General features: G+C 34.3%; 1 protein-coding gene across 5 annotated transcripts in view; it reads left to right on the top strand.

Annotated features, from left to right (window-relative positions):
• The window catches only part of SIK3 (SIK family kinase 3), a 284,690-nt gene that overhangs the window by 162,159 nt on the left and 99,208 nt on the right, over nt 1-23,323 (top strand). For all 5 annotated transcript variants that reach the window (XM_051987033.1, XM_051987031.1, XM_051987032.1 and 2 more), the window contains exon 4: nt 21,576-21,737. In XM_051987033.1, the coding sequence (XP_051842993.1) occupies nt 21,576-21,737 (162 nt within the window). The remainder of the gene's footprint in view (nt 1-21,575; nt 21,738-23,323) is intronic.

Below are 23,323 nucleotides of genomic sequence, written 5' to 3'. Positions count from 1 at the left end.
AAAAGATTCTAGAGTAGAAGAGTGATTAGATAGAGAGGTAGTTATAAATTCTTATTTATGGTTTAAGATCACAGGATTATTGAGAAAATTGAAGAGGAGGATATTTTAGGTGTGGAATGGCATGTGCAGAGTTATAAGAATGGAAATGAGCAAGTTGAATATGAAACAAAGGAAATTAGAAGCATAAAATAGTGCTTATATTACTGCCCCCTTTTTGGACCAAATTTATGATGTCATGAGAATAGGGAATTCTTCATAAAAAATTCTTGACCAATTCTGATCTGCACTTATTTTGGAAAATACTGGCCCATCACTCCTCAACCTCTATCCTATACTTATAAAGTTGATTTTTTTTTTTAGCCCCAATATAGAATTAACATTTCTCTTCATTAAAATTTACCTTATTATTAGGGTCTTCTTATCATTCTGGCTTGTCAGAGATATTTTGTGATTGAACTTTTTCTTCTGTGTTACCCTAACCCTAACCCTAAACCTAACCCTTCATGTTTTGTCATCTACAAATCTGACAAAACATGCTATTTATTCCCTTTTTTTTCTATATCATTGTTTTTTTAGTAGCACTGGGCTAAGGACAGATTTAAAAGTCATCTCATTAAAGATATAATAAAAATAATAGTAGTATTTATAATAACTGATACATAGAACTTGAGTATTAATAAAGGGCATTCTCAAATGAGCCTCAAACAATGCTCAAATAATGAAAAACATTTTTATTTTGTCCAATTTACAGATCTCATTCCAAGTTGACATTGATCTGTTAATTACAGCTTTTTGGGTCCAGTTGTTCAACTACTTCTAAATATACTTAACTGTTATCTGTCTATGTCTCTTCATTTTTTTCCATAAAGATATTATGAAAGACTGTTAAATATATTGTTGAAAGCTACATATAAAATGTTAGGAGCCAGAATTCCATGTGGAACAGAGGACATTACATTATTACATATGTAACCATAGTTAAAGCACCTAATCTCTCTACCTAAAATGGCAGAAGTTAGAATAGATGTTGAACTCTATGGCCCTTCCCAGTCTCCTCTGTCATCCTTTGATGATCTTTTGTCTACTCCATTGCCCCAGGTTGCTAGTAAACCTTCCCAGGCAAAAATTTTTATTAGCTTGGCTTGACTTGAGCTATATGTGGTGAAGTTATAAAACTTTTATTGATCACTGCATCCCGTTCTAAGTGCTGGGATTTGCCAGAAAAAAAAAAAAAAAAAGTTGCTCACTAGACTATCAGTTGCATTCAAACTCTTGTAAACCAGGATACTTACCCTACCCAAGTCCTGTAGCATCTTTTCCATTCTCCATTGTCTTTCATTGCCAGTGGATCAGCAATCTCGTTTTCCAGTTTCTTTCTCTCTCTCTCTCTTTTTTTTCTTTTGTAATTTAAAAACATTTTGTCACTTATCTTGGATTTGTATTTCCTATGATCAATTAAAATTGGTTTTTTTGGGTCCATTTTTCCTTGCCAGAAAATAAAAAGGGTAGTAAGAAATAAGTAGTTCAGACTTTCTTCTTCTCTCCTCTTCCTGGGACAACCATTATCCTCGTACCTTGAGTTTGTGTCCCATTTTTTTTTTTTTTTTTGATCCACTTCTTATCATCAGTTAAGTTTATAAAATCTTTTTTCCCTCAACATTCATTTCCAGTCTCAGTTTGTTGACTTTTAACACTCCTGATATAATTCATATTTTACTTTCTCTCCCATAACATTTTTATTTTGCCTTAGGAAAAAACCTATTTGTCTCAGTAATCATTTTGCATAAAAAGATGTTAAAAGTAGTACACAGAGTTGAAAAATTTAGTTCAATGGAATAATTTAACAGAATATTCCATATTATCAAAGGCTACATGGAAATGTGGGCATGTTAAATCATAAGTGAAAATGAAAAACTGATTAATTCATTTACCATTCAGCTAAAAACTTCCTTTTTTCTCCTTAAAATATTTAAAATGAATATAAAAGAGAAAAAGAGAAAAAAATTGGGAAAAAATTATCATGTGCATGGCAGAACATGAAGATTCAGAATATGAAACAACATATTTACATTTCATGAAAATGTATATAATAAATGCTACACATTTTCTTCAGAACTGTCCATCTTTACTTTTTTGTTTCTTTTGCTCTTTGCTGTGCATTTTTTAACAATATTCTTTTTTTCCCTTTCCCTCACCTCCCCCAAGCAGGCTACAAGTAAGCACCGATATATTTTTATATATATATATCTCTATATATCTATATATAGACATATAGATATATAGAGATATATATATATACATACACACACCCATATACATATAGACATATGTAGATATATATGCAGATATCTATAAACATATATACACACATATTCATATTTATCTATGTAAAATTGTATTATACTTCTTTGTTCTGTTTCTCTGATGGTGGATAATATAATCCTTCTTAGGTCCAAGTCTTTCCATGTTTTTCTAAACTCACCAACTCATTATTTCTTATACTACAGTAATATTTCAACCTTATACCATCTAATTATTTTAGATAATCTAAAACAACATTGATTAATATGACTGATATATAGTACAATTTCCCTATTTTTTCTCTTCTGATTGAATCTGTTTTAACTTTCTTTGTCTGAGATCAATGATTCTGTTAGCTTTTTTCCCCAATAAATTCTACTCCTGGTTATTTTTATTATGTTTATGTGTTATCTCTTGTTTCCTGTCCCCTTTGATTCCTCTACTTTACTTCTACTCACTACTTTGTCTTGCTGTTACTTAACCTACTTCTCTCCCCAAGGATCCAATTCTTCCTTATCCTCTCCCCCCAACTTTTCTTCCTATTCGTTTCTATCCCATTCCCATTAATATATACACCCTTCTAAACCTCACCTTTCTTATCCTATTCCCTCCTCCTCTATTTCTTAATAAATTTAGAAGACTTTTATACCCTTCCAGATATAGAGATAGATATGTGTGTGTGTTTCCCTCTTGAACCCATTCCCTTTGAGAGTAGAGTTCCAGAACTACTAGTCCTCCCCATCTAATTTCTGTGTCAGTTCTTGCTTTTGTACTTTATTCAAATAACCTAATTACTCCTTTTACCTTTTCCTACATGGTTTTGTTTTTTTAGACTCACATCATACTTAGCTCTAACCAATCTTTCTTTTAGACAATTCACTGATGACAATCTTAGACATTTAGTTTACCTTTCATGTATAAAGCATAAAACAGTTTGTTCTTATTGAGTACCTTAAAATTAATATTTGATGTTTATCTTGTATATCTTTGAGATTTTATATGTCAGATTTTCTATTAAGGTCAGGTCTTTATGCAACAAAACCTTGAAAGTCTGACAATTCATTAAATATCCATTTTTCCCCCCCATTCAGGATTATTTTGACAGGTTCGTAATTTTTACCTGCAATCCTAGTTCTTTTGCTCTTTGATATATAGTATTCCAAGACTTATAGCTGCTGCTAGATTTTGTGTGATTCTAATTGTGGCTCCATTATATTTAATTGTTTTGTCGTCATTGTTGTTGCTCATAATATTTTTTCCTTAATCTTATGGTTTTGGAATTTAGTTATGATGTTCCTATAGGATTTCCTCAGATCTCTTTCAGGTAGTGATTGATGGATTTTTTTTTTTTCTGCTTTCCTCTCTTGTTCTAACATTTTGGGGATAATTGCCTTTAATTATTTCTTGTGTTATTATAATATCAGGATGCATTTTTTGGTCAGAGCTTTCCACTAATCTTATTATGTTTTTTCTTTTTGATCTGTCATCCAAGTCTGTTGTTTTTCTTATAAAATATCTCACATTCTCTTCTGTTTTTTCATTCTTTATGTTTTGTTTGATTATTTCTTGGTTTCTTAAAACTTTGCCTTTCCTAATTCTAGTTTTCAATGTATCATTTTCTTCTTTAAGACTCTTGATCTCCTTTTCTAATTGGTTGACTTTAGATTGGATTTTTTCTTATTGTTGTTGTTGTTGTTTTTCTTCAGTCTCTTATTTGATTTCTAAAGTCTTTTAAAAGTTCTTCTGGGGCAGCTAGGTGGAATAGTGGATAGAGCACCAGCCCTGAAGTCAGGAGGACTTAAGTTAAAATCTGGCCTCAGACAGTTAAAAAAAATTTTTTTTATTATTATAGCTTTTTATTTATAAGATATATGCATGAGTAATTTTTTAGCATTGACCCTTGCAAAACCTTCTGTTTCAACTTTTCCCCTCCTTTCCTCCACGCCCTCCCCTAGATGGCAGGTAGACCAATATATATTAAATATGTTAAAGTATATGTTAACTACAATATGTGTATACATGTCCATACAATTATTTTGCTGCACAAGAAAAATTGGACTTAGAAATAAGGTAAAATTAACCTGAGAAGGAAATAAAAAATGCAAGGGGATAAAAAGAGGGAGTGGAAATGCTATGTTGTGGTTCACACTCATTTCCCAGAGTTCTTTCACTGGGTGTAGCTGGTTCTATTTATTATTGAACAAAAGGAACTGATTTGGTTCATCTCATTGTTGAAGAGAGCCATGTCCATCAGAATTGATCATCATATAGCATTGTTGTTGAAGTGTATAATGATCTCCTGGTTCTGTTCATTTCACTCACTATCAGTTCATGTAAGGCCTTTCTAAAATCATCCTGCTGGTCATTTCTTACAGAACAATAATATTCCATAACATTCATATACCACAATTTATTCAGCCATTCTCCAGTTGATGGGCATCCATTCATTTTCCAGCTTCTAGCCACTACAAACAGGGCTGCCACAAACATTTTGGCACATACAGGTCCCTTTCCCTTCTCTAGTATCTCTTTGGGGTATAAGCCCAGTAGAAACACTGCTGGATCAAAGGGTATGCACAGTTTGATAACTTTTTGGGCATAATTCCAGATTGCTCTCCAGAATGGCTGGATGTGTTCACAATTCCACCAACAATGTCTCAGTGTCCCTGTTTTCCCACATCCCCTCCAACATTCTGCATTATCTTTCCCTGATATTCTAGCCAATCTGACAGGTGTGTAGTGGTATCTCAGAGTTGTCTTAATTTGCATTTCTCTGATTAATAATGACTTGGAGCATCTTTTCATATGGCTAGAAATAGTTTCAATTTCTTTGTCTGAGAGTTGTCTGTTCATATCCTTTGACCATTTATCAATTGGAGAATGGCTTGATTTCTCATAAATTAGAATCAACTCTATATATTTTGGAAATGAGGCCTTTATCAGAACTTTTGACTGTAAAAATGTTTTCCCAGTTTATTGCTTCCCTTCTAATCTTGTTTGTATTAGTTTTGTTTGTACAAAACTTTTTAATTTGATATAATCAAAATTTTCTATTTTGTGATCAATAATGATCTCTAGTTCTTCTTTGGTCACAAATTCCTTCCTCCTCCACAAGTCTGAGAGGTAAACTATCTTATGTTCTTCTAATTTATTTATAATCTCATAGTTTATGCCTAAATCATTAACCCATTTTGACCTTATCTTGGTGTATCGTGTTAAGTGTGGGCCAGTGCCTAGCTTCTGCTATACTAGTTTCCATTTTTCCCAGCAGTTTTTGTCATGAAGTGAATTCTTATCCCAAAAGCTGCGTCTTTGGGTTTGTGAAACACTAGATTATTAAAGTTATTGGCTGTTTTGTCCTTTAAACCTAACCTATTCCACTGATCAACTAGTCTAATTCTTAACCAATACCAAATGGTTTTGGTAACCACTGCTTTATACTATAGCTTTAGGTCTGGTACGGCTATGGCCTCAGACACTTAACACTTCCTGGCTGTGTGATCCTGGGCATGTCATTTAACCCCAACTACCTCAACAACAACAACAAGAAGTTCTTTTGAAAATTCTTTTTGTGCAGAAGACTATTTCACATTACTTTTTGGAGTACGAGAAGCTTTTTTTTTTTTTTTTTTTTAATTTTAGTAGCCCTCAATGAAGATGAATACCAGGTTTTGCTGTTTCCATAGTAACTTTCTTTGGTTGGGTTCTTTTTTTTTTTTTTTTTTTTTTTTTTTTTTGCTTACTCATTTTTTTTTTTTTTTAAATAACATATTGTTCATGTAATCACCTCTAGTCCTGGGATATGGGGAATGGTGCCTCTGGCCTCAAGTCCTCCTTCAATTCTCCCCTCTGGCTTGGAGCTGGAAACCAAGGACTCCATCCTACTGTAAGTTTCAGCAGCTGATGGTGTCCTTGCTGAAACCTTGGGCTGGTTCCCTCTTGCCACAGCTTACTTAGCAGTACAGCTGGGCCCAGCTTCCTCATCCACACAGGTTCCTTCAATCTTCCCCCACTCAGAAGCCTGAAGGTGCCAGCAGCTGAAGTGAAGGCTCCTCTCAATCTAGCTAATCCAGCTGTTTGAGAGAATTGGCCTGGAGGTGTTTACACTAAACTAGGACCAAATCTCAGTCCTATTATCTTTCTTCAGATCTCTGCAGCTGTCCCAAGAGGACGCATTGTTCTGCCCAAACTCTTATTTGTTTTTAACCTCTGGTAACTTCCCTCTGAGGCACAATTTTATCTTGTTTGTGTGGAAAAGCTGGAGAACTTGGAATTTTCTGACCTACTCTGCCAAGTTCCCAGAATCCTTTCCTTCAGCTAATAACTTTCACCTTCAACTTTAGGTTAAAATTCTTCTAGACATATACATCTTGAAGTTTTCAATTAGAAATCTGAGTCAGAAATCCTAGTATTTTAGCAAAAGAATATTTCCTGAGTAGCAAGCAAACAGGAATACTATCTAAAGTTTCTAAAGTTATTATGAAGGGATTTGGAGTTTGATTAGGTATTTTCTGGTTTTGATTAATTATTAGTCTTATTAGCATTTCAAATGTATTGTCTAATGCCAAGAACTGAGATTTCATTCCAGATGTACTATATGTCTGTGTTATTGTGGATTGAAGATGATTGCTGTAGTCTTTTCCTAAGGGTTAATTATCTATTTAGTTTTTTGGGAAGCATTGGGTCTAAATGACTTTCCCAGAGTCACAGTTAGTAAGGATCTTGTGACTGAGGGTAGGTTTGAATTTAGGTCTTCCTGACTTCAGGACGGGTACTCTATTTACTAAGGGATTAATTAACATTCATAGCCATTATAGAATAATTTTTAATCATTCATATAAAACCTACTGTGAAGATTCATTAAAATTCTGCTTTTTTCTCTGTCCCCTGCATTTTTGAAAAATTATTTCATAATTCATTTGCTCAATGTTTGAAATTATTTTCATACTTTTCCTTGTAATTTAATCAGTTTAACTGGACAAGCTATTCTGTATCTTAAGAGGTGCAGAGATTCCAGGTTGTTATCATGATCTTTCTGCTAAATTTTCAATTCACAGAAATATCTATTTATCCTGTCAGCTACACAGTGACTTAAACCTGAAGGTACCAGGTAACATGCCTAAGACTGCTACATTATTAAGAGAGTAGACCCTCTTCAAAGTAGACATACTCACCAAAGGCATGATGATGATGTTTTTTTTTTTTTTTTTTTTTTGGTGGATGTCAAAGATTCTCTGGGGGGAGGGGTTTCTTTGGTTAATTCATTTTCTCTATCCAAATGTTCATTCAGGAAAAAAAAGAAAACTATAACTCGAATGTCCTAGTCAAAAAATATTTGGTGAGCAGTATATTATGGCTATTTGCATAATTCATATTTCATTATGTTTCATGAGAGTTTGGCAACTTGAAAATGTTTACTGTATTTAGGGTGATTTAAATTTATTCATGTGGCTTTTTTATAGGCTCTGAAAATAGGAGGAAAATATAAAAATTTAGCTTTTCATTAAAAGGTACAAAAATTTAGCAGTGTGTAATTTTTTAAAATTAAAAGAATGTTCTTATAAAGTTGTTAAGGCTTTTGGGAGGTGTTTTGGTTAATTCATTGATAAATTATTTTTAAAAGTCTAATATTTTTCTCACTTGCCTGCTTTTCTTGTCTCTTATCCTGTGTTAGAGGCTATCATTAGCCAGCTGGCTGCTTCTCATGACAATTGAGGAAACCTACCATATTTCTGTTTCCATCAACAACTGTTACTAAACCAGCTTTGAAAGCAAGTCCCAAAACTTGCCAAGCCAAAATTTAAAAACAAGTTAACTTAAATTACACTGACACTGTAAGACAAGAAAATCAAAATAATCTAAATCTCAACCTTATTTGATCAGTGATGTCTTTAATGTTACTTATTTGATGGCCATTAAATATAACTTAAAGGAGTCCTTAATGAAACTTTCCCCCCCGGTCCTGTACATTTGTAATTTATGTCACATAGAAGAATAGGTTCTAAATATTTTCCTCTTTGATACCTATTTAAGTTCTTAATATACTTAGCTTCTACTCAATTCAGTGTCTTATTTGCCATTTTATTTTTCTTATTAGCCCTTTTGAATTCCCTACTAAGTTATCAAAAACAGAAAATTATTTTCCCATATAGTTCAATTAGAAAAAGGTATTGGTGGTAGTGATCACTATAGCAAATGTTCCTTCATTTAAAGATAGTGAAGAACTGATTTGCCTTGGAAACAAGAGGCAGAGCGAATTCCCTAAATCCGCATTCATGTAAACTCACCTCTTGCTTATCTTTATTATTTAAATATAGTGTTATTTATAGTGATTGATTTGTATGGAAGAGAATATATTGGAGATATTCATGACCCACACTGCATATATGTGGATTGACCTTGGAATTGAAGAAGTCACTATTTTCACAATCTATTTTGCTGTCTCAGGATTCAGAACTTTTAAAAATAGGAATAATTACAAACCAGACTGTAATTGGGGAGCATTAGAATAGTCGATGAAAGTATCTCAGAATCATATTCTACCTCATTTAGCATTTGTCTTGTACTAGAAAATATTATAGTTTTTGTCCAGCACATCTTTATCATCCAGTGCAAAGGCTGCAACAATTTAAGACCTAATAAGAAGTAGTTTACTTTGTTTTGATTTGAAATCAACTAAATTTCCTAGGAAATAGGAGGAAAAACAATAAAGCAATCTGCCTGTGCCCTAACAGAATTCATTGGTATAGAATCAGAGAAAACTCATATATTGCAATGTCAGTGGAGTCAGAATATCATTTATGCAAGGCTGTCTTTCCTCCCGCCTTTCTTCTGTGTTGTCTTCATAATTTTTCTGGGTCTATACTATTCTTGATAGTCTTTTTCTTTTTTCATTTAAAAGTTTTTTCCCCCCTTACTTGTAAAGATAGTTTTCTTTTTAAAAAAGTTATTTATTTTTACTACACATTGCTTTATGAATCAGATTGGGAAAGAAAAATTAGAGCAAAAGGGAAAAATCATGGAAGAGAGGAAAAAAAGAAAGAAAAAAGAAGTGAACATGGCATATGTCGATCTACTACATTTAAGTCTCCTTAGTTCTTTTTCTGGATGCAGACGACATTTTCTGTCCAAAATCTATTGGGATTGGCTTGGATCACTGAAGCACTGAAAAGAACCAAGTCTTTCATAGATGATCATCACATATGCTTGCTGTTATTTTGTATAATGTATTCCTGGTTCTGCTTGTTTCGCTCAGAATCAGTTCATTTCAATCTTTTCAGACCTTTCACAAATGAGTTTATTCATCATTTTTTACAGAACAACAATAGTCCATCACTTTCCTTACCACAACTTGTTCAACCATTCCCCAGTTGATCATTTTCCTATTCTTTGCTACCCCAAAAAGAGCTGCTACTACAAACATTTTCTCTCCTTTATGATTTTCTTGGGATGCAGACCCAGTAATATATTGCTGGGTCACAAGATATGTTGTTTTCCCACATCCTCTTCAACATTTATCATTATCTTTTCCTGTCATTTTAGCCAATCTGAGAGGTGTGAGGTGGTACCTCAGAGTTGTTTTAATTTGTATTTCTATAATCACTAATGATTTAGAGCATTTTTTATATGAATATAGATGGTTTTAATTTCATCATCGAAAATTGTCTGTTCATATTCTTTGACCATTTATCATTTGGGAAATGACTTGTATTCCTTTCAATTTGACACAGTTCTTTAAATATTTTAGAAATGAGACCTTTATCAGAAATACTGGCAGTAAAGATTTTTCTTCTCTAGCTATGTACTTCCCTTTTAATCTTATTTCTGTTGGTTTTGTTTGTGTAAAATCTTTTTCATTTAATTTAATGTAATCAAAGTTGTCCTTTTTGCCTTTCATAATGTTCTTTAGTTCTACTTTGATTGTATATTCTTCCCTTCTCCAAAGATTTGATAGTAAATCTGATCTGATTAAAAAGATCTGATAGTAATTTATCTCTTGTTCTCCTAATTTATTTATGGTATCATCATTTATACCCAAATCATGTTCCCATTCTGACCTTATTTTGGTATGGGTGTGAGATGTAGATCTATGCTGAGTTTCTGACAGTATTTTCCAGTTTTCCCAAAAAATTTTGTCAAATAGTGAGTTCTTATTCTAGAAGCTAGAATTTGGGGATTTATCAAATACTAGATTATTATAGGCCTTGATTATTGTGTCATATGTGTCTAATCTGTTCTACTGATCCACCACTTATTCAGTACCAAATGGTTTTGATGATTGTTATTTTATAATATAGTTTTAGGCTTGATACTGCTAAGCTACTATTCTTTGTATTTTTTTCATTAATTCCTTGATATTCTTGACCTTTTGTTCCTCCAGATGAATTTTGTTATTATTTTTTCTAGTTCTATAAAATAATTTTTTGGCAGTTTGATTTGTATGGCACTGAACAAGTAGACCAAGTTAGGCAGAATTGTCATTTTTATCATATTAGCTCAGCTTACCCATAAAAATAGTTTTCAACATTTACTGTTATAAGATTTTTTATTTCAATTTTTTTCCCTTCCCTCCCCTCTCATTTTCCCAGAACAGCAAGCAATCTGATATGTTATAAATATACAATCATATTAAAAATATCCATGTTAGTCATGTTGTAAAAGAAGAATCAGAACAAAAGGGAAAAGCTTTGAAAAAGAAAAAACAAAAAAAGGTGAAAATAATATGCTTCAACCTGTATTGAGACTCCATTGTTCTTTCTCTGAATGTGGATGGCATTTTCCATCATGAGTTGTTTGGAATTGTCTTAGATCATTACATTGCTGAGAAGAGTAAAATCTTGATAGTGTTTTTCTGACATGATCAAAGCAAAAAACCTCCCACACTGATTAAAGTGGGGAAAAGTGTATTTGAAAAGCGAGCTACCATGAGAAGTGTGTTACAAGCCTTTATTCTCCTGGTCACTTAGTGATTGTGGGCAGATTCTTCAACCCATGATGGCTTTCAGATTTCACTTCAATCAACGTTTCATTCACTTTCCCTCGTTCAGTTTTCCTCATCTTGAGAGAATTGATCTAGATGATCATAAGGTCCCAATTTAAGATCTCAGAAGCCTTTGCTTCCTTATTGGATTAAGAATGTAGAATTTAGAGCCAGTAAGGATGTAGACATCATGTGACCCAACCTTTCATTTTGCAGGTGGAGAAACTGAAGTTTAGGAAAGATAGTTGATCTGTCCCAGGTGGTGCAGGTTTTCATATACACTTAAACATGTCACTGACACCTTTTTATGTCACCTTTACTCCTGAGGATGTCCCCTTTCCTCTCTGCTCAGCAAAATGCCCCATGTTGCAGAGAAGAAAAAATAAAATAGCACTGCATCAAAATGGACATCCAGCTGAATCTGCCAGTGCTTGAAATGTCCTACACTTAGATCCTCATCTCTGCAGTGGGGAGACAGATAGAGATGGGGGAGGGGAGAAAGGGGAGATGGGAGAAAGAAGAGGAAGAGAGAGAGAAAGGGAGGAAAACAAAGAGGGAGAGAGAGACAGAGACAATCAAGTTTAGTCATTTTAATTACATGGCATTCAGTTATATTTTTTTAACAGAGTTGTTCTTTCCATTTATGTTAATTATTTATACAAAGATAAAGCTTAAAATTAAAAATTATGGACATTTTCACTTTGCTTCAGTTTTAGATTTTTTTTCCCTATGTTTTTCTGATTTCATATTTCTCATTTCTTATAGTGTGGTTTTCTATTACATTCATTTCCACAGTCTTTTCAGTCATTCATGAATCAATGAGTTATCTTCTTAGTTTCTAGTACTTTGGTATTATTTTAAAAAAAATGCTTCTATGAATATTTTGGTGTACACGAACTCTTTCTGTCTTTAACCTGTTGTGCCTATCACTAGAATTTTTGGATTGAAAGATCTAGATATTTTCATTTTGCTAATTTCTTGCTTTCTTTTTTTCCCATGAGGCAATTAGGATTAAGTTGCCCAGGGTCACATAACTAGGAAGTGTTCAGTGTCTAAGATTAGATTTGAACTCAGGTCCTCCTGACTTCAGGATTGGTACTCTATTAACTGCGCCACCTAGATGCCGCTCATTTTGCTAATTTCTTAGCAAAATTCCAAGTTGCTTTCCAAAAAGGTTGGATCAATTCACAAATAAAACAACTTTGCATTAGTATGCCTGTTCTGCAGATCCTCTAATATTAACTGTTTCTATTTTATCTTTACACTGGTTTTAAAAGTATATTTTCAGGTTCCAAATCTTGTGCTCTCTCCACTACCAGAATGCTCGCACTGTTGGTAGCACAGAATGGCTGGGCACTGGGCTACCATGACTTCAGCAAATTGCTACAGTTTGGAGTTTCGATCTGTAGGGCACTTGAGTGGTAGGGAGAAATAGGGGTTGGGACAGGGTTGGGAGAGGGTGGCAGGGGTGTGGAGTTATATTCTTTTCCAAGTCTATGGCTTAAGACAACTTTGCAGCTTGATTTTGTAGCATGGTGGGTAGTAGTTGGGAGGGAAGGAATAAGCATTTACAGTGGCCATTATGTGCAGGAATTGTGTTAAGTATTTTACAAATATTATCTCATTTGATCCTCCTAATCCTACTAATTATTTTTCCCATTTTACAAGTGAGAAAGCTGAGGCAAATAGGCTAAGTGATATACCCTGGGCCACACAGCTGAGAATGAGGCTAGATTTGAAATCAGGTCCTCCTGATATATCCAGCATTCTATTCATCGCCCCATTTAGCTGCCTCTAGTAGGGGGAGAGGGTAGTGAGCAAGCTTAAATTAAGATTTAGTTCATGGCATGTTTTACCTTCTTTAAAGTTCTTGTCCTACAACTCTGAGATACCACTACACATCTGTCAGATTGGCTAGAGTGACAGGGAAAGATAATGTGAATGTTGGAGGGGATGTGGGAAAACAGGGACGCTGATACATTGTTGGTGGAATTGTGAACACATCCAGCCATTCTGGAGAGCAATTTGGAACTATCTCAAAAAGTTATCAAACTGTGCATCCCCTTTGATCTGGAATATTATTGTTCTGTAAGGAGTGACCAGCGGTATGAATACAGAGAGGACTGGTGAGACTTACATGAACTGATGCTAAGTGAAATGAGCAGAACCAGGAGATCATTATATACCTCAACAACGATACTGTTTGAGGATGTATTCTGATGGAAGTGGATCTCTTCGATAAAGAGAGCTAATTCAGTTTCAAAGATGGACAGAAGCAGCTACACCCAAAGAAAGAACACTGGAAAATGAATGTAAACTATTTGCATTTTGTTTTTCTTCCCGGATTATTTTTACCTTCTGAATCCAATTCTCCCTCTGCAATAAGAGAACTGTTCGGTTCTGCATACATATATTGTGTCTGTAACCTATTTAACATGTATAGGACTGCTTGCCATCTGGGGGAGGGGGTGGAGGGAGGGAAGGGAAAAATCGGAACAGAAGTGAATGCAAGGGATAATGTTGTAAAAAATTACCCTGGCATGGGTTCTGTCAATAAAAAGTTATAAAAATAAAATAAAATAAAAAATAAAGTTCTTGTCCTAGATTGAGACAGCTGCAATTTCTATATCTCTGGTATATAATTTTGGAGAGGTTTGAGGAGTCATGAGGATTATAGAAGGTGTTTAGTCTCTGGCTTGTTTAGCCATTTGACCCAAAATTAATCTGAGAGATATTGAAGTGGAATCAACCATTCTTGGAAATACTTTGGATATGATGGGTAAAAGATTGAAGAGTCAAAGATGACTTCCAGTTTGCAAACTTGGGTGACCAGAAGAATGTCAGGCTCCTCAAGTATATAGGAAAGTTAGGATTTGAGTTAGGTTTACAGTGAAAAATAGTATTTTCTCTTGGACCTGTTAAGTTTAAACATACATGGAACCTCCAAATAGAGATGTTCAGTATCCAAATAGATAGTTCATAGGTGCTGGGTTGGAACCCAAAAGAAAGATAAAGGACTGGAGGGAGTGCTAAATGAGAAAGTAGAAATGGCACTGGACTCGCGATTGTCTAAATCTGTTGCTTTCTTTTTCCTTTAAACCCCTTCATGGTTTGGTCTCAGCTGTGTTTCCATTCTTACCATACTTTCCTTCTTTCCACATACTTGATGATCTCACAGCAGTGGTCTTCTTGCTTTTCTCTGCACAGGAGGTTACATCTCTTCAGTGGCTGTCCACCATTCTCATTTGCTCCCTCCTCATATCTGGTGTCTTTAGACTAAGCTCAAATCTCACTTTGTGTAAAAGGCTTTTCCTGGTGGTTTTCCCCCTTAACATCCCACTGCTTTTTTTTTCTGAGATTACCCTCTATGTATTGTGTGTGTGTGTGTGTGTGTGTGTGTGTGTGTGTGTGTGTATTTCTTCTCCATTAAGATTGTGAGTCAACTTTCTGTTTTTGCCTTTCTTTGTATCCCTGGTACTTAGCACAGTGCCTAGCACATAATTAACAGTTAACAAATGCTCATTGATTGACTGGATCAGAGCAAATACAGAAAAATTGTGTGGAGAAAATCTGTGTAGGAGGAAGCACAGTTCTTGAAGATGTGAAGGGACTCCTTTTGCAAGATAGCAGAGGAAGGGAAAGATACCAAAAGAATGAGAAAAATTTAGAAAGTGACATGATGTAATCATATATCACACTTGCATAGCATTTTAAGGTTTTCAAAATGGCTTCCCCCCAAAAAAATACACCATGTCTAAGTATTGCAAGTTTTGTTATCCCCATTTTTTACTGGCAAAGAAACTTGAGGTTCAGAGGTGGAGTTACTTGCTCATGGTTCCAAGACAAATTTCAGAATCAAGATCTGAACTCTTAGCTCTCATCACCTTCAACCATAATCTTCAGATTCTTTGTATTATACAGTACATTACCTCTTATGAACTGTCAACAATTAAAATTTCTTCCCCCCAAAAAAAAGTCACTATCATCTCTCCTTAATAAGATAATGTTCTAAGTAGATTAAAAAAAAGGTTTTTTTAAAAATAATTTTTAATTATTTATAATGCTTCACACCTAGCAGAACACTTTTTGTACCTGGTGAATATTAGTCTGAAACCTCTGGAGGACCTTCAAGAAGTATAACCTACTTGTGTTGAGGGGTTATAATCAATTCAGAATTATTTGCCCTATGGGAATTAGAAAGTTCGGATCAGGAGCTAGAGTGGAGGATGGTCCAGATGAGCAGCACCAAATGCAGCACTCTGCTGTGGGGTGGCTGGGTTTCTGGATGAGGAAGGCAAAGAAGCAAACCTTCCTGTAGGCAGTGCCTGCCTTGCTGGCATGGGGCATGGGCTATCGGTTGGGGGTGCTCTTTTTAACCTGCCTCCCCAGGAACCTCCTCTACCTTGGCCTCGCCCTCACTCTTCTGGAAAGAAGCATTTGTTTGATAAACAGGAAGCTGTTTCTATGGGTGCCAAAAGAAGTGATTAGCAAAAGAACCACCTGCTGTTGTTACCTGGGGATTGACAGAAATTCTCATTTCATGTTGCCATTTAAAATGGGCAGGAATTCCCCTGTCGTTCTCCACCGCCACCTCCAGATCATCACCTTTGTGGTGATCTGTTCATTTTTTAGACACTGTTTCTAATGGACAAATGAATTATTTTAAGAAATAAAGTGAGCTCCCTTGTATCACTTTACTACCCCATTTATGGCATGATTTTGACACTGACAGATCTCTTTTGTTTGCAATTTTTTTTGGCCTTTTTGAAAGAATACATTCTGATTTTCTAGTGGAGTGTTTTTTCTCTCCCTGTCTCCTGTTGGCAAGTACAAAATGCCCATTGTGGACTACTTTACTTACAAGAATGGAATATGAAAATGCTTTCCCTCCATCTGGGAATTACTAAGTGGCCCTGTCATTTGTGCAAACTTATTATTATTATTATTATTATTTTGCTATCATAGTTATGCTAAATCTCCAAAAGAATTTCCTGAAGTTTCAATTGTAATGAAAAATGTGTAATGAAATTGTAATGAAATGACGAGAAAGAACTAGTGAAACAGATTTACATTTGTTTGTTCATTAAATGATTATAGTTATTAGACAGTGATAGAAAAAATTGGAACTGTCCCTAGAGGGATTTGACTGGAAATGCCACAAAAATTGGTAAATCTTTAAAATGACTGATTATTAATTTCATCTCTCTTCAAGAGTAAAATTGTCTTTTGCTTCCTTTTGTATCCCCCACACTTAGCATAGTTCCTGTCACATAGCAAACACTTTAATGTATATTGATTGATTAATTGATTGGTAAGATTTAGTTTGGGGAATATGAAATATTATCTCTTAACCAGTGGTGATTACAAAATAAAAATTAATGGCCAAAAAAAATCAGTATTGAGTTAAAAATTATAGAACAGCTTTCTAAAGGAAGATTGAAAGGCCGTCCAGAATTCTTAGAGGTATAGGGAGCAAGAAATACAACTTCTGGGTGCACTAATTTGGACCTGGAACATTGCATAGCATTTCTATTCTGTCATTCAACTAGACCATTGATTTGCCTACAATAGCCAAACCAACTCTTCAGAGGGCCCAACTCATCCTGACAATTTTTAGATCAAAAGTAGCATCAACATTGAGTGGTTCTCAGTAATTTGTAATATTATTTTAAATATCTTCCAAAATGGTTCAGAAAGTATCCCAGATTTTTTTTCAACTTCTGTTATTGTGTTAAGTTTTGGTCTGGCCACTGCTATGAATTTTTCTCACTCAAAAATCAGATTTCATATCTGAACTTAAGAGGCAGCATTCAGAATATATATGAATATAACCAGCCATTTATGAAGGGACAGTTGAAAGGACATTTTCAGATGGAACTGAAAAATTACTATAGGCTGTTTGCTTTCCTGAAACACCGACCAGGCTGAAGCCTTGGGCAGAAAGCAGATGAATTGTGAAGTGACTTGATTTGAAAAAAGGAAGACATAATTTAAAACCTGTAATCTTGAGCTAGCATATTGTCATATCCTTGGAGAAGAATACTTTTCCCCAAATGAAGGTATTTTGGGCATTATATCACAGAAGATTAGCTAGAAGAGAATTTCTTCTTAATATTTGGTAATTAACACCTTAATGATAGAATTTGGAAAGCTGTATATAAATATCATCTATGGCTCCTGGGATATAAACTGTTTGCTCAGCAATCTGTCAAGCACAAATCTATATATAAGCACATTACTATCACCATACTTGAATAGTAATTGAGATTCAGAATGATTATCTTGTAGCATTGCCACATTCTTAAACACTTTTTAGACATTAAAGAAAAATTAAACTTTATTATTTAAGTGTGATATATTTTATTTGGATTCTTTTAAATTTTATCTCCATTTACTAATTAGATTAGACAAGTGGCACTTCATTTCCTACCTGCTCCATTTAACAGAGTTTGCTTTATTCTTTCTTTTTAACAGATTGAGGAGAGGCAAGTTAAGGTTAGTGACTATTCCAAGGTTACCTAATGAATCCATATTGAGACAAGGGTGGAGTGTTACTAGCTACTTAACTGTGTAGCAATTTTGAGAACTTTACAATTTCTTTGGAAGATGAGATACATAGAAAGCTAAGGGGATTTAAATTTTTTTTTCTCATTATTTTAGAAATCAAGAAATTCTAAGCAAGAAAGGTTTTGATGTCTGTTGGTAATTAGTATTTACTTCAAGACAATTGTCACTTGTATATTTTAATTAATGGGTGGCTTGGCCAAATAAACTCCTGATGATAAACCTTCATAAAGGCTTATTTTTATGTTTAGCTGTATCTTCAAAGATCTCTAATTAAAATGTTTACCAACCAAAATATGTGATTAGGATAATTAGGTCTTGGGTTAAGGGAAATCAAAGGTCAGAGCAACAGTTAATGGTTTCTTGAAATGAAAAGCAGTGGTTGGCTCAGAATGAGTTTGGAGTTCTTGGACAGCCCAGCTAAGCACCACAGTTCATAGGCACCTCTTTTTTTGTTGGAAACGTAATTGGACATGTCTCAGGAAAAGGTTCAACATCCCATTGTGGGAGTTCATTTATCACCATCCCACACTTATTCAGGAAATTGTTGTTCTGGCCACTAAATTGGAAACTTACTTGTTTTCTTTTCTTGTCAATTTGGTGCAGTGATTTTTTCTCTTGAAATGGAAAGACATGGGCATTGTAGGATAGTTATAGACCTTTAATGGATTATTGTTTATTGGCCTGTTGATAAGTTCCTGCAATCACTATCGTATTTCTGCTAATAGTTTTTTAATATTCCTTAGGGTCAGGATACATTTTGAATCAACTTTTTTTTCCCATTATGCCTCTGGTTTCTTATGTTACAACCTCTCTTTTAAAAAATAAAGTTTTTAATTGTTTTTTTTTAACCCTACATTCTCTGCTTAGTAACTAGGATAGTATTGATATTTTTATATTTCATTTTTATTAACTTATTTTAGTGATTGATGAATACAAAGTTGCATTATTATAGCTTTCTTATCTGTATAGGAGAGGCAGCATAAGAAAGTGTCCTCAGAACTAAACAGACCCGGGTTCAAGTCTTTTACCTAATATATATTGTCTGAAAGACCCTTGGCAATTCACCCAACTTGTCAGGAACCTACAGCCCTCTCTTAATATTCATTTTCAGAGAAGTGCTAATCTGAATTTGTTGTTTCCTATCCAGGATTTTTGTTACCAGTAAAATCTTAAAACTAGTCCTTCTCTATCTGCATAAATATACCTCGAAAACATTAACTTTTTTGTTTTTAGTCTGTTTGCAACTATACTTTGTACATCATTATCTGCTTAGGGCTAGCTCAGTTAGCCCTTAAGCTAAGCTTAAAAGAACTATTAAAAACTGTTTTGTGGCTGTGTGTGTGGAGGAGGGAGCTGTGTAACTGAAATTAATCATCACAAATTATATTTGTTGTCATTAGGGAGATTTATATTCATTATCACAAGGTAAGTTTAGATGAATGTTGCTTTGAGTAAACCATCCCCACTGTTGGAAAAATAAATGAATATTCTAATCTTTATGATAGTGGGTCAGTAGGATCATTTTTGTTTTATTATAGAATATATTGCTTGCAAACCTCTTGAAATATTTTAGTTGATAACAAAGGATCCTTACAAATACCTATCAAGCTTGTAGGTTGAATTGAAACTAACACAGGTTTATTTGATTTTCTGTTAATGTTCTAAAAAAAAGAGCATGATTTCTTAGTTTTAAAACCCTGATCAGTTTATGTATATATGTGTGTGCGTGTATGTATGTGTCTGTCCGTATGTAGGTATATGTCTATGTATGTATACACATAAACATATATGAAAAATTCATTTCCCTCCAAGGTTATATACACTTATAACTATTTTAATTATCAGATCATAGATTTTGCTGGGGATCAAAGTAGATCTCAACTTAAGTGTCCTCTTTTAAATACTGTCAGTTCTGCCTTATTTTGAAAACATAATTTTGTTCTAATACCATTGATATATTGGGGAACATTTTGAGCATAAGACCTATTTCAATCTGCTTGTGTACAATTTCTTATGCAAGAAACAGTGAGAATACAGAAAATGATACCACTTGATAATAATTCACAAATTGCAAGCCTTTTGAAGTCCATTCCCTTGAGTAAAGGGTCATATTTATTATATATCTTTGAGTGTGGTAGGCTCTTCCTTCACATGCATGTGGCACATTCTTACTTCCCCCTGGATGCCAATACACTCTCTACCATGGTTGCAGCTTGCCTGATTTAAGCAAGACTTTTCCAGCTCCAGGGCCTTGAAGCAGCAGTCTGAGACATGGACATCCACTATTTATTGTAGTATTCATGTGTTTCTTGATCATTTAATATTTATAAAACTATGCTATTGTTTTTGTTAGATTTCTATTTTTATATGTGAAGTTTTGAACATATATCCCTAAACCTATTTTCCTCAAAAGCTTTGTGATTTTTTTATTGAGCAATTTTGTATATTGTTGCTTATTGGGAATGTATATGTTGAAGTAATAGCAAAACTGACTACAGTATTTTCTTTTTCTTTCTTTCTTTTTTTATTATAGCTTTTTATTTACAAGTTATATGCATGGGTAATTTGATAGCATTGACAATTGCCAAACTTTTTGTTTCAATTTTTCTCCTCCTTCCCCCCACCCCTCCCCTAGATGGCAAGTTGACCAATACATGTAAAATATGTTAAAGTATAAATTAAATACAATGTAAGTATACATGTTCAAACCGTTATTTTGCTGTACAAAAAGAATCGGACTTTGAAATAGTGCACTATTAGCCTGTGAAGGAAATCAAAAATGCAGGTGGACAAAAATAGAGGAAATGGGAATTCTATGTAGTGGTTCATAGTCATTTCCCAGAGTTCTTTCACTGGGTGAAGCTGGTTCAATTCATTACTGCTCCATTGGAACTGATTTGGTTCATCTCATTGCTGAGGATGACCATGTCCATCAGAACTGATCATCATGTAGTATTGTTGTTGAAGTATATAATGATCTCCTGGTTCTGCTCATTTCACTCAGCATCAATTCATGTAAGTCTCTCCAGGCCTTTCTGAAATCATCCTGCTGGTCATTTCTTACAGAAAAATAGTATTCCTTAACATTCATATACTACAATTTATTCGGCCATTCTCCAATTGAATGCCATTTTGGCCAATCGAATTGCCAATTCGGCAATTGAGTGCCAAGCACTGTGCTAATGATTTAAAAAATTTATGTCATTTGAAGAAAGATATTCATTTATCTAAAATTTAATTATTCAGGCACTTCACTTAAGGCATCTCTGTAAACATCTAGGAACAAAGTGAGAGGCAACGTGATTAAAAGAATAGAGAAACAGCTTTGAAGCCAAGGAGACTTGGGTTCGAGTCTTCTCTTGACACGTGTTTTTGTATGGAGCAGAAAAGGCTGCTTAACCTCTTAGGACCACAGGAGAATCTCTAATACTGAAATTTGTGGAGCAACTATTTCTTTTTTTTTATTTTTTATTTATTTATTTATTTATTTTTTTGTGGAGCAAATATTGATTGGCTTTGGTAGAAATTTTTTTGCTGGAAGTTCCCTCCATATCAGAAATTGTAGGTTTGGTTTTTAGAAAAGGAGAAATCTGGTGCTGTCCTTAAACATGACTTTTGTTAGATTCATTCTTTCGGATTTGGATGGGAAACCCTCTCCCAAAACCACGCAAGTGCATCAACTGTCCCAGTTCCCAAAATGAAAAAGGGACTTTTTTCTTCTTTACAGATCACTTGGTTGCCCATGGTCGGATGGCAGAGAAAGAAGCTCGTCGGAAGTTCAAGCAGATTGTGGCTGCCGTCCATTTCTGCCACTGCCGGAATATTGTTCACAGGGATTTGAAAGCAGAAAACCTGCTTCTGGATGCCAATCTGAACATCAAGATAGCAGGTGAGGACTCATGGGAGTCATAATGAGGGACTCTTCCTTAGGTCCAAAAGCAAAGAACTAGCTGTTTCCAGCTATTCAGAAAGAGAAAATGAAGAGCATTTAGAGGAAAATTTAGAGGAAATTTAAGATTTCAATATAACCATAACCCAGACATGACACATAGCAAGGTTTAGAACAATATGTTCTTTTTTGTATGGTTCAAGACAAAGGTATGAGGTAGGACACATTAGAAGCAAAGATTGGTGCTTGAAATTTTAGTGTTCTAGATAGCAGGGTACTTTTTGGATAATGAGGAATAAGATGGAGGTTGAAGCAGAAAGGTAAAAACTGCTAGAGAGACTGGAATCAACATATTATTCCTCTGGTGGAGATGGATTCAAATCTGAAAGATAAATTTACATATTTTGGTTTATAGGCAATGTTCCCTTTTTTCCCCAATTCAAATTTTGCTCATCTAATTGTCTAACAGAACTATCCTCCAACAGTGATTAAAAATAATATATCATCTGTATTTTATTTTTACTGCCTTGATATATTTTTAATAGCTTCTCTGTAAAAATCCAGACAACATTTCTATTATGGGGGTATCATTCACAAAAAGAAGTAATTTAAAAGTTACTCTTCCAAGTGTTTGTGTGTGTGCAGGGGTGAGAATTGACCATTTTCTGGGATTTGGTTTCTGCACAAGTTCCAGAGATTATTTTTTGCAAAAAGTAGGGAATATTTAAATAGGAAAGAAAAAAGACCCATGACTATTGTTGTTGTTTCTTCATTTAAACAATACCCCTGACAGCTCTAATTTAAACCCTTTGAGAGTAGAGTTTCTACCTCATATTTCCACACTTTCTACTACAATGTCTTGTAGCTACTCAATAAATATTTGAGTGGAAGTTAGGTGGTGCTACCTTTTGTAGGAAGCATAGAGGAGGGGCAAGTTTGTTGGGGGTATTGAAGTAAGGAAGGACTCTATTTTGGAGAAAAGGTCTTTTTTTATTATAATCATATCACTGTAGAGTTAAGGAACGGACAAAACTCTTTTCCATCTAGGCTAATGATAATTAGTTATATTCTGTGGGTGGAAGGAGAGCAAAGAGTAAGCTGATCATTTTTTATTTTAACTTTTTATCTTCTTGTGAGAAAGTAAAAGGTACTCCCTAAATTCACTAAAAGTAAAAAGTACATAATTTAAACTTTACCCAAGTTAAGCCAATCTCTTCATTCTTTGCTTAGAATTTTGACTGAAATGATAAACTTTCTCAGAGTCACCTCTTCTCTGTATTTCCTTATGTTGCTTACTTGGTATAATGCTCAAAATATAGATTTAAAGACCTTTTTACCTGTCTTTCCCCTCAACTCTGTTCACTTCTGCTCTGCCATGGTTTTTCATGGCTAGCCTAGTAATGGCAGAAATGGGCACTGAGATATTTCTTCAGTATTTTTGTTTTTGCCGTGTGTGTGTGTGTGTGTGTGTGTGTGTGTGTGTGTGTGTGTATGTGTATGTGTGTGTCTGTCTGTCTGTCTTTATAACCATTGTTAATGTAATTCACCTCACAACTTGATCCTGTGTATCTGGTTAAAATTTGTGA

This window comes from Antechinus flavipes, chromosome 3 (genome assembly GCF_016432865.1).
Source record: "Antechinus flavipes isolate AdamAnt ecotype Samford, QLD, Australia chromosome 3, AdamAnt_v2, whole genome shotgun sequence".
In the NCBI taxonomy this organism is placed as follows: Eukaryota; Metazoa; Chordata; class Mammalia; order Dasyuromorphia; family Dasyuridae; genus Antechinus; species Antechinus flavipes.
The sequence above is the reverse complement of the archived record's forward strand: the minus strand, read 5'-3'. Positions and strand labels throughout refer to the sequence as shown.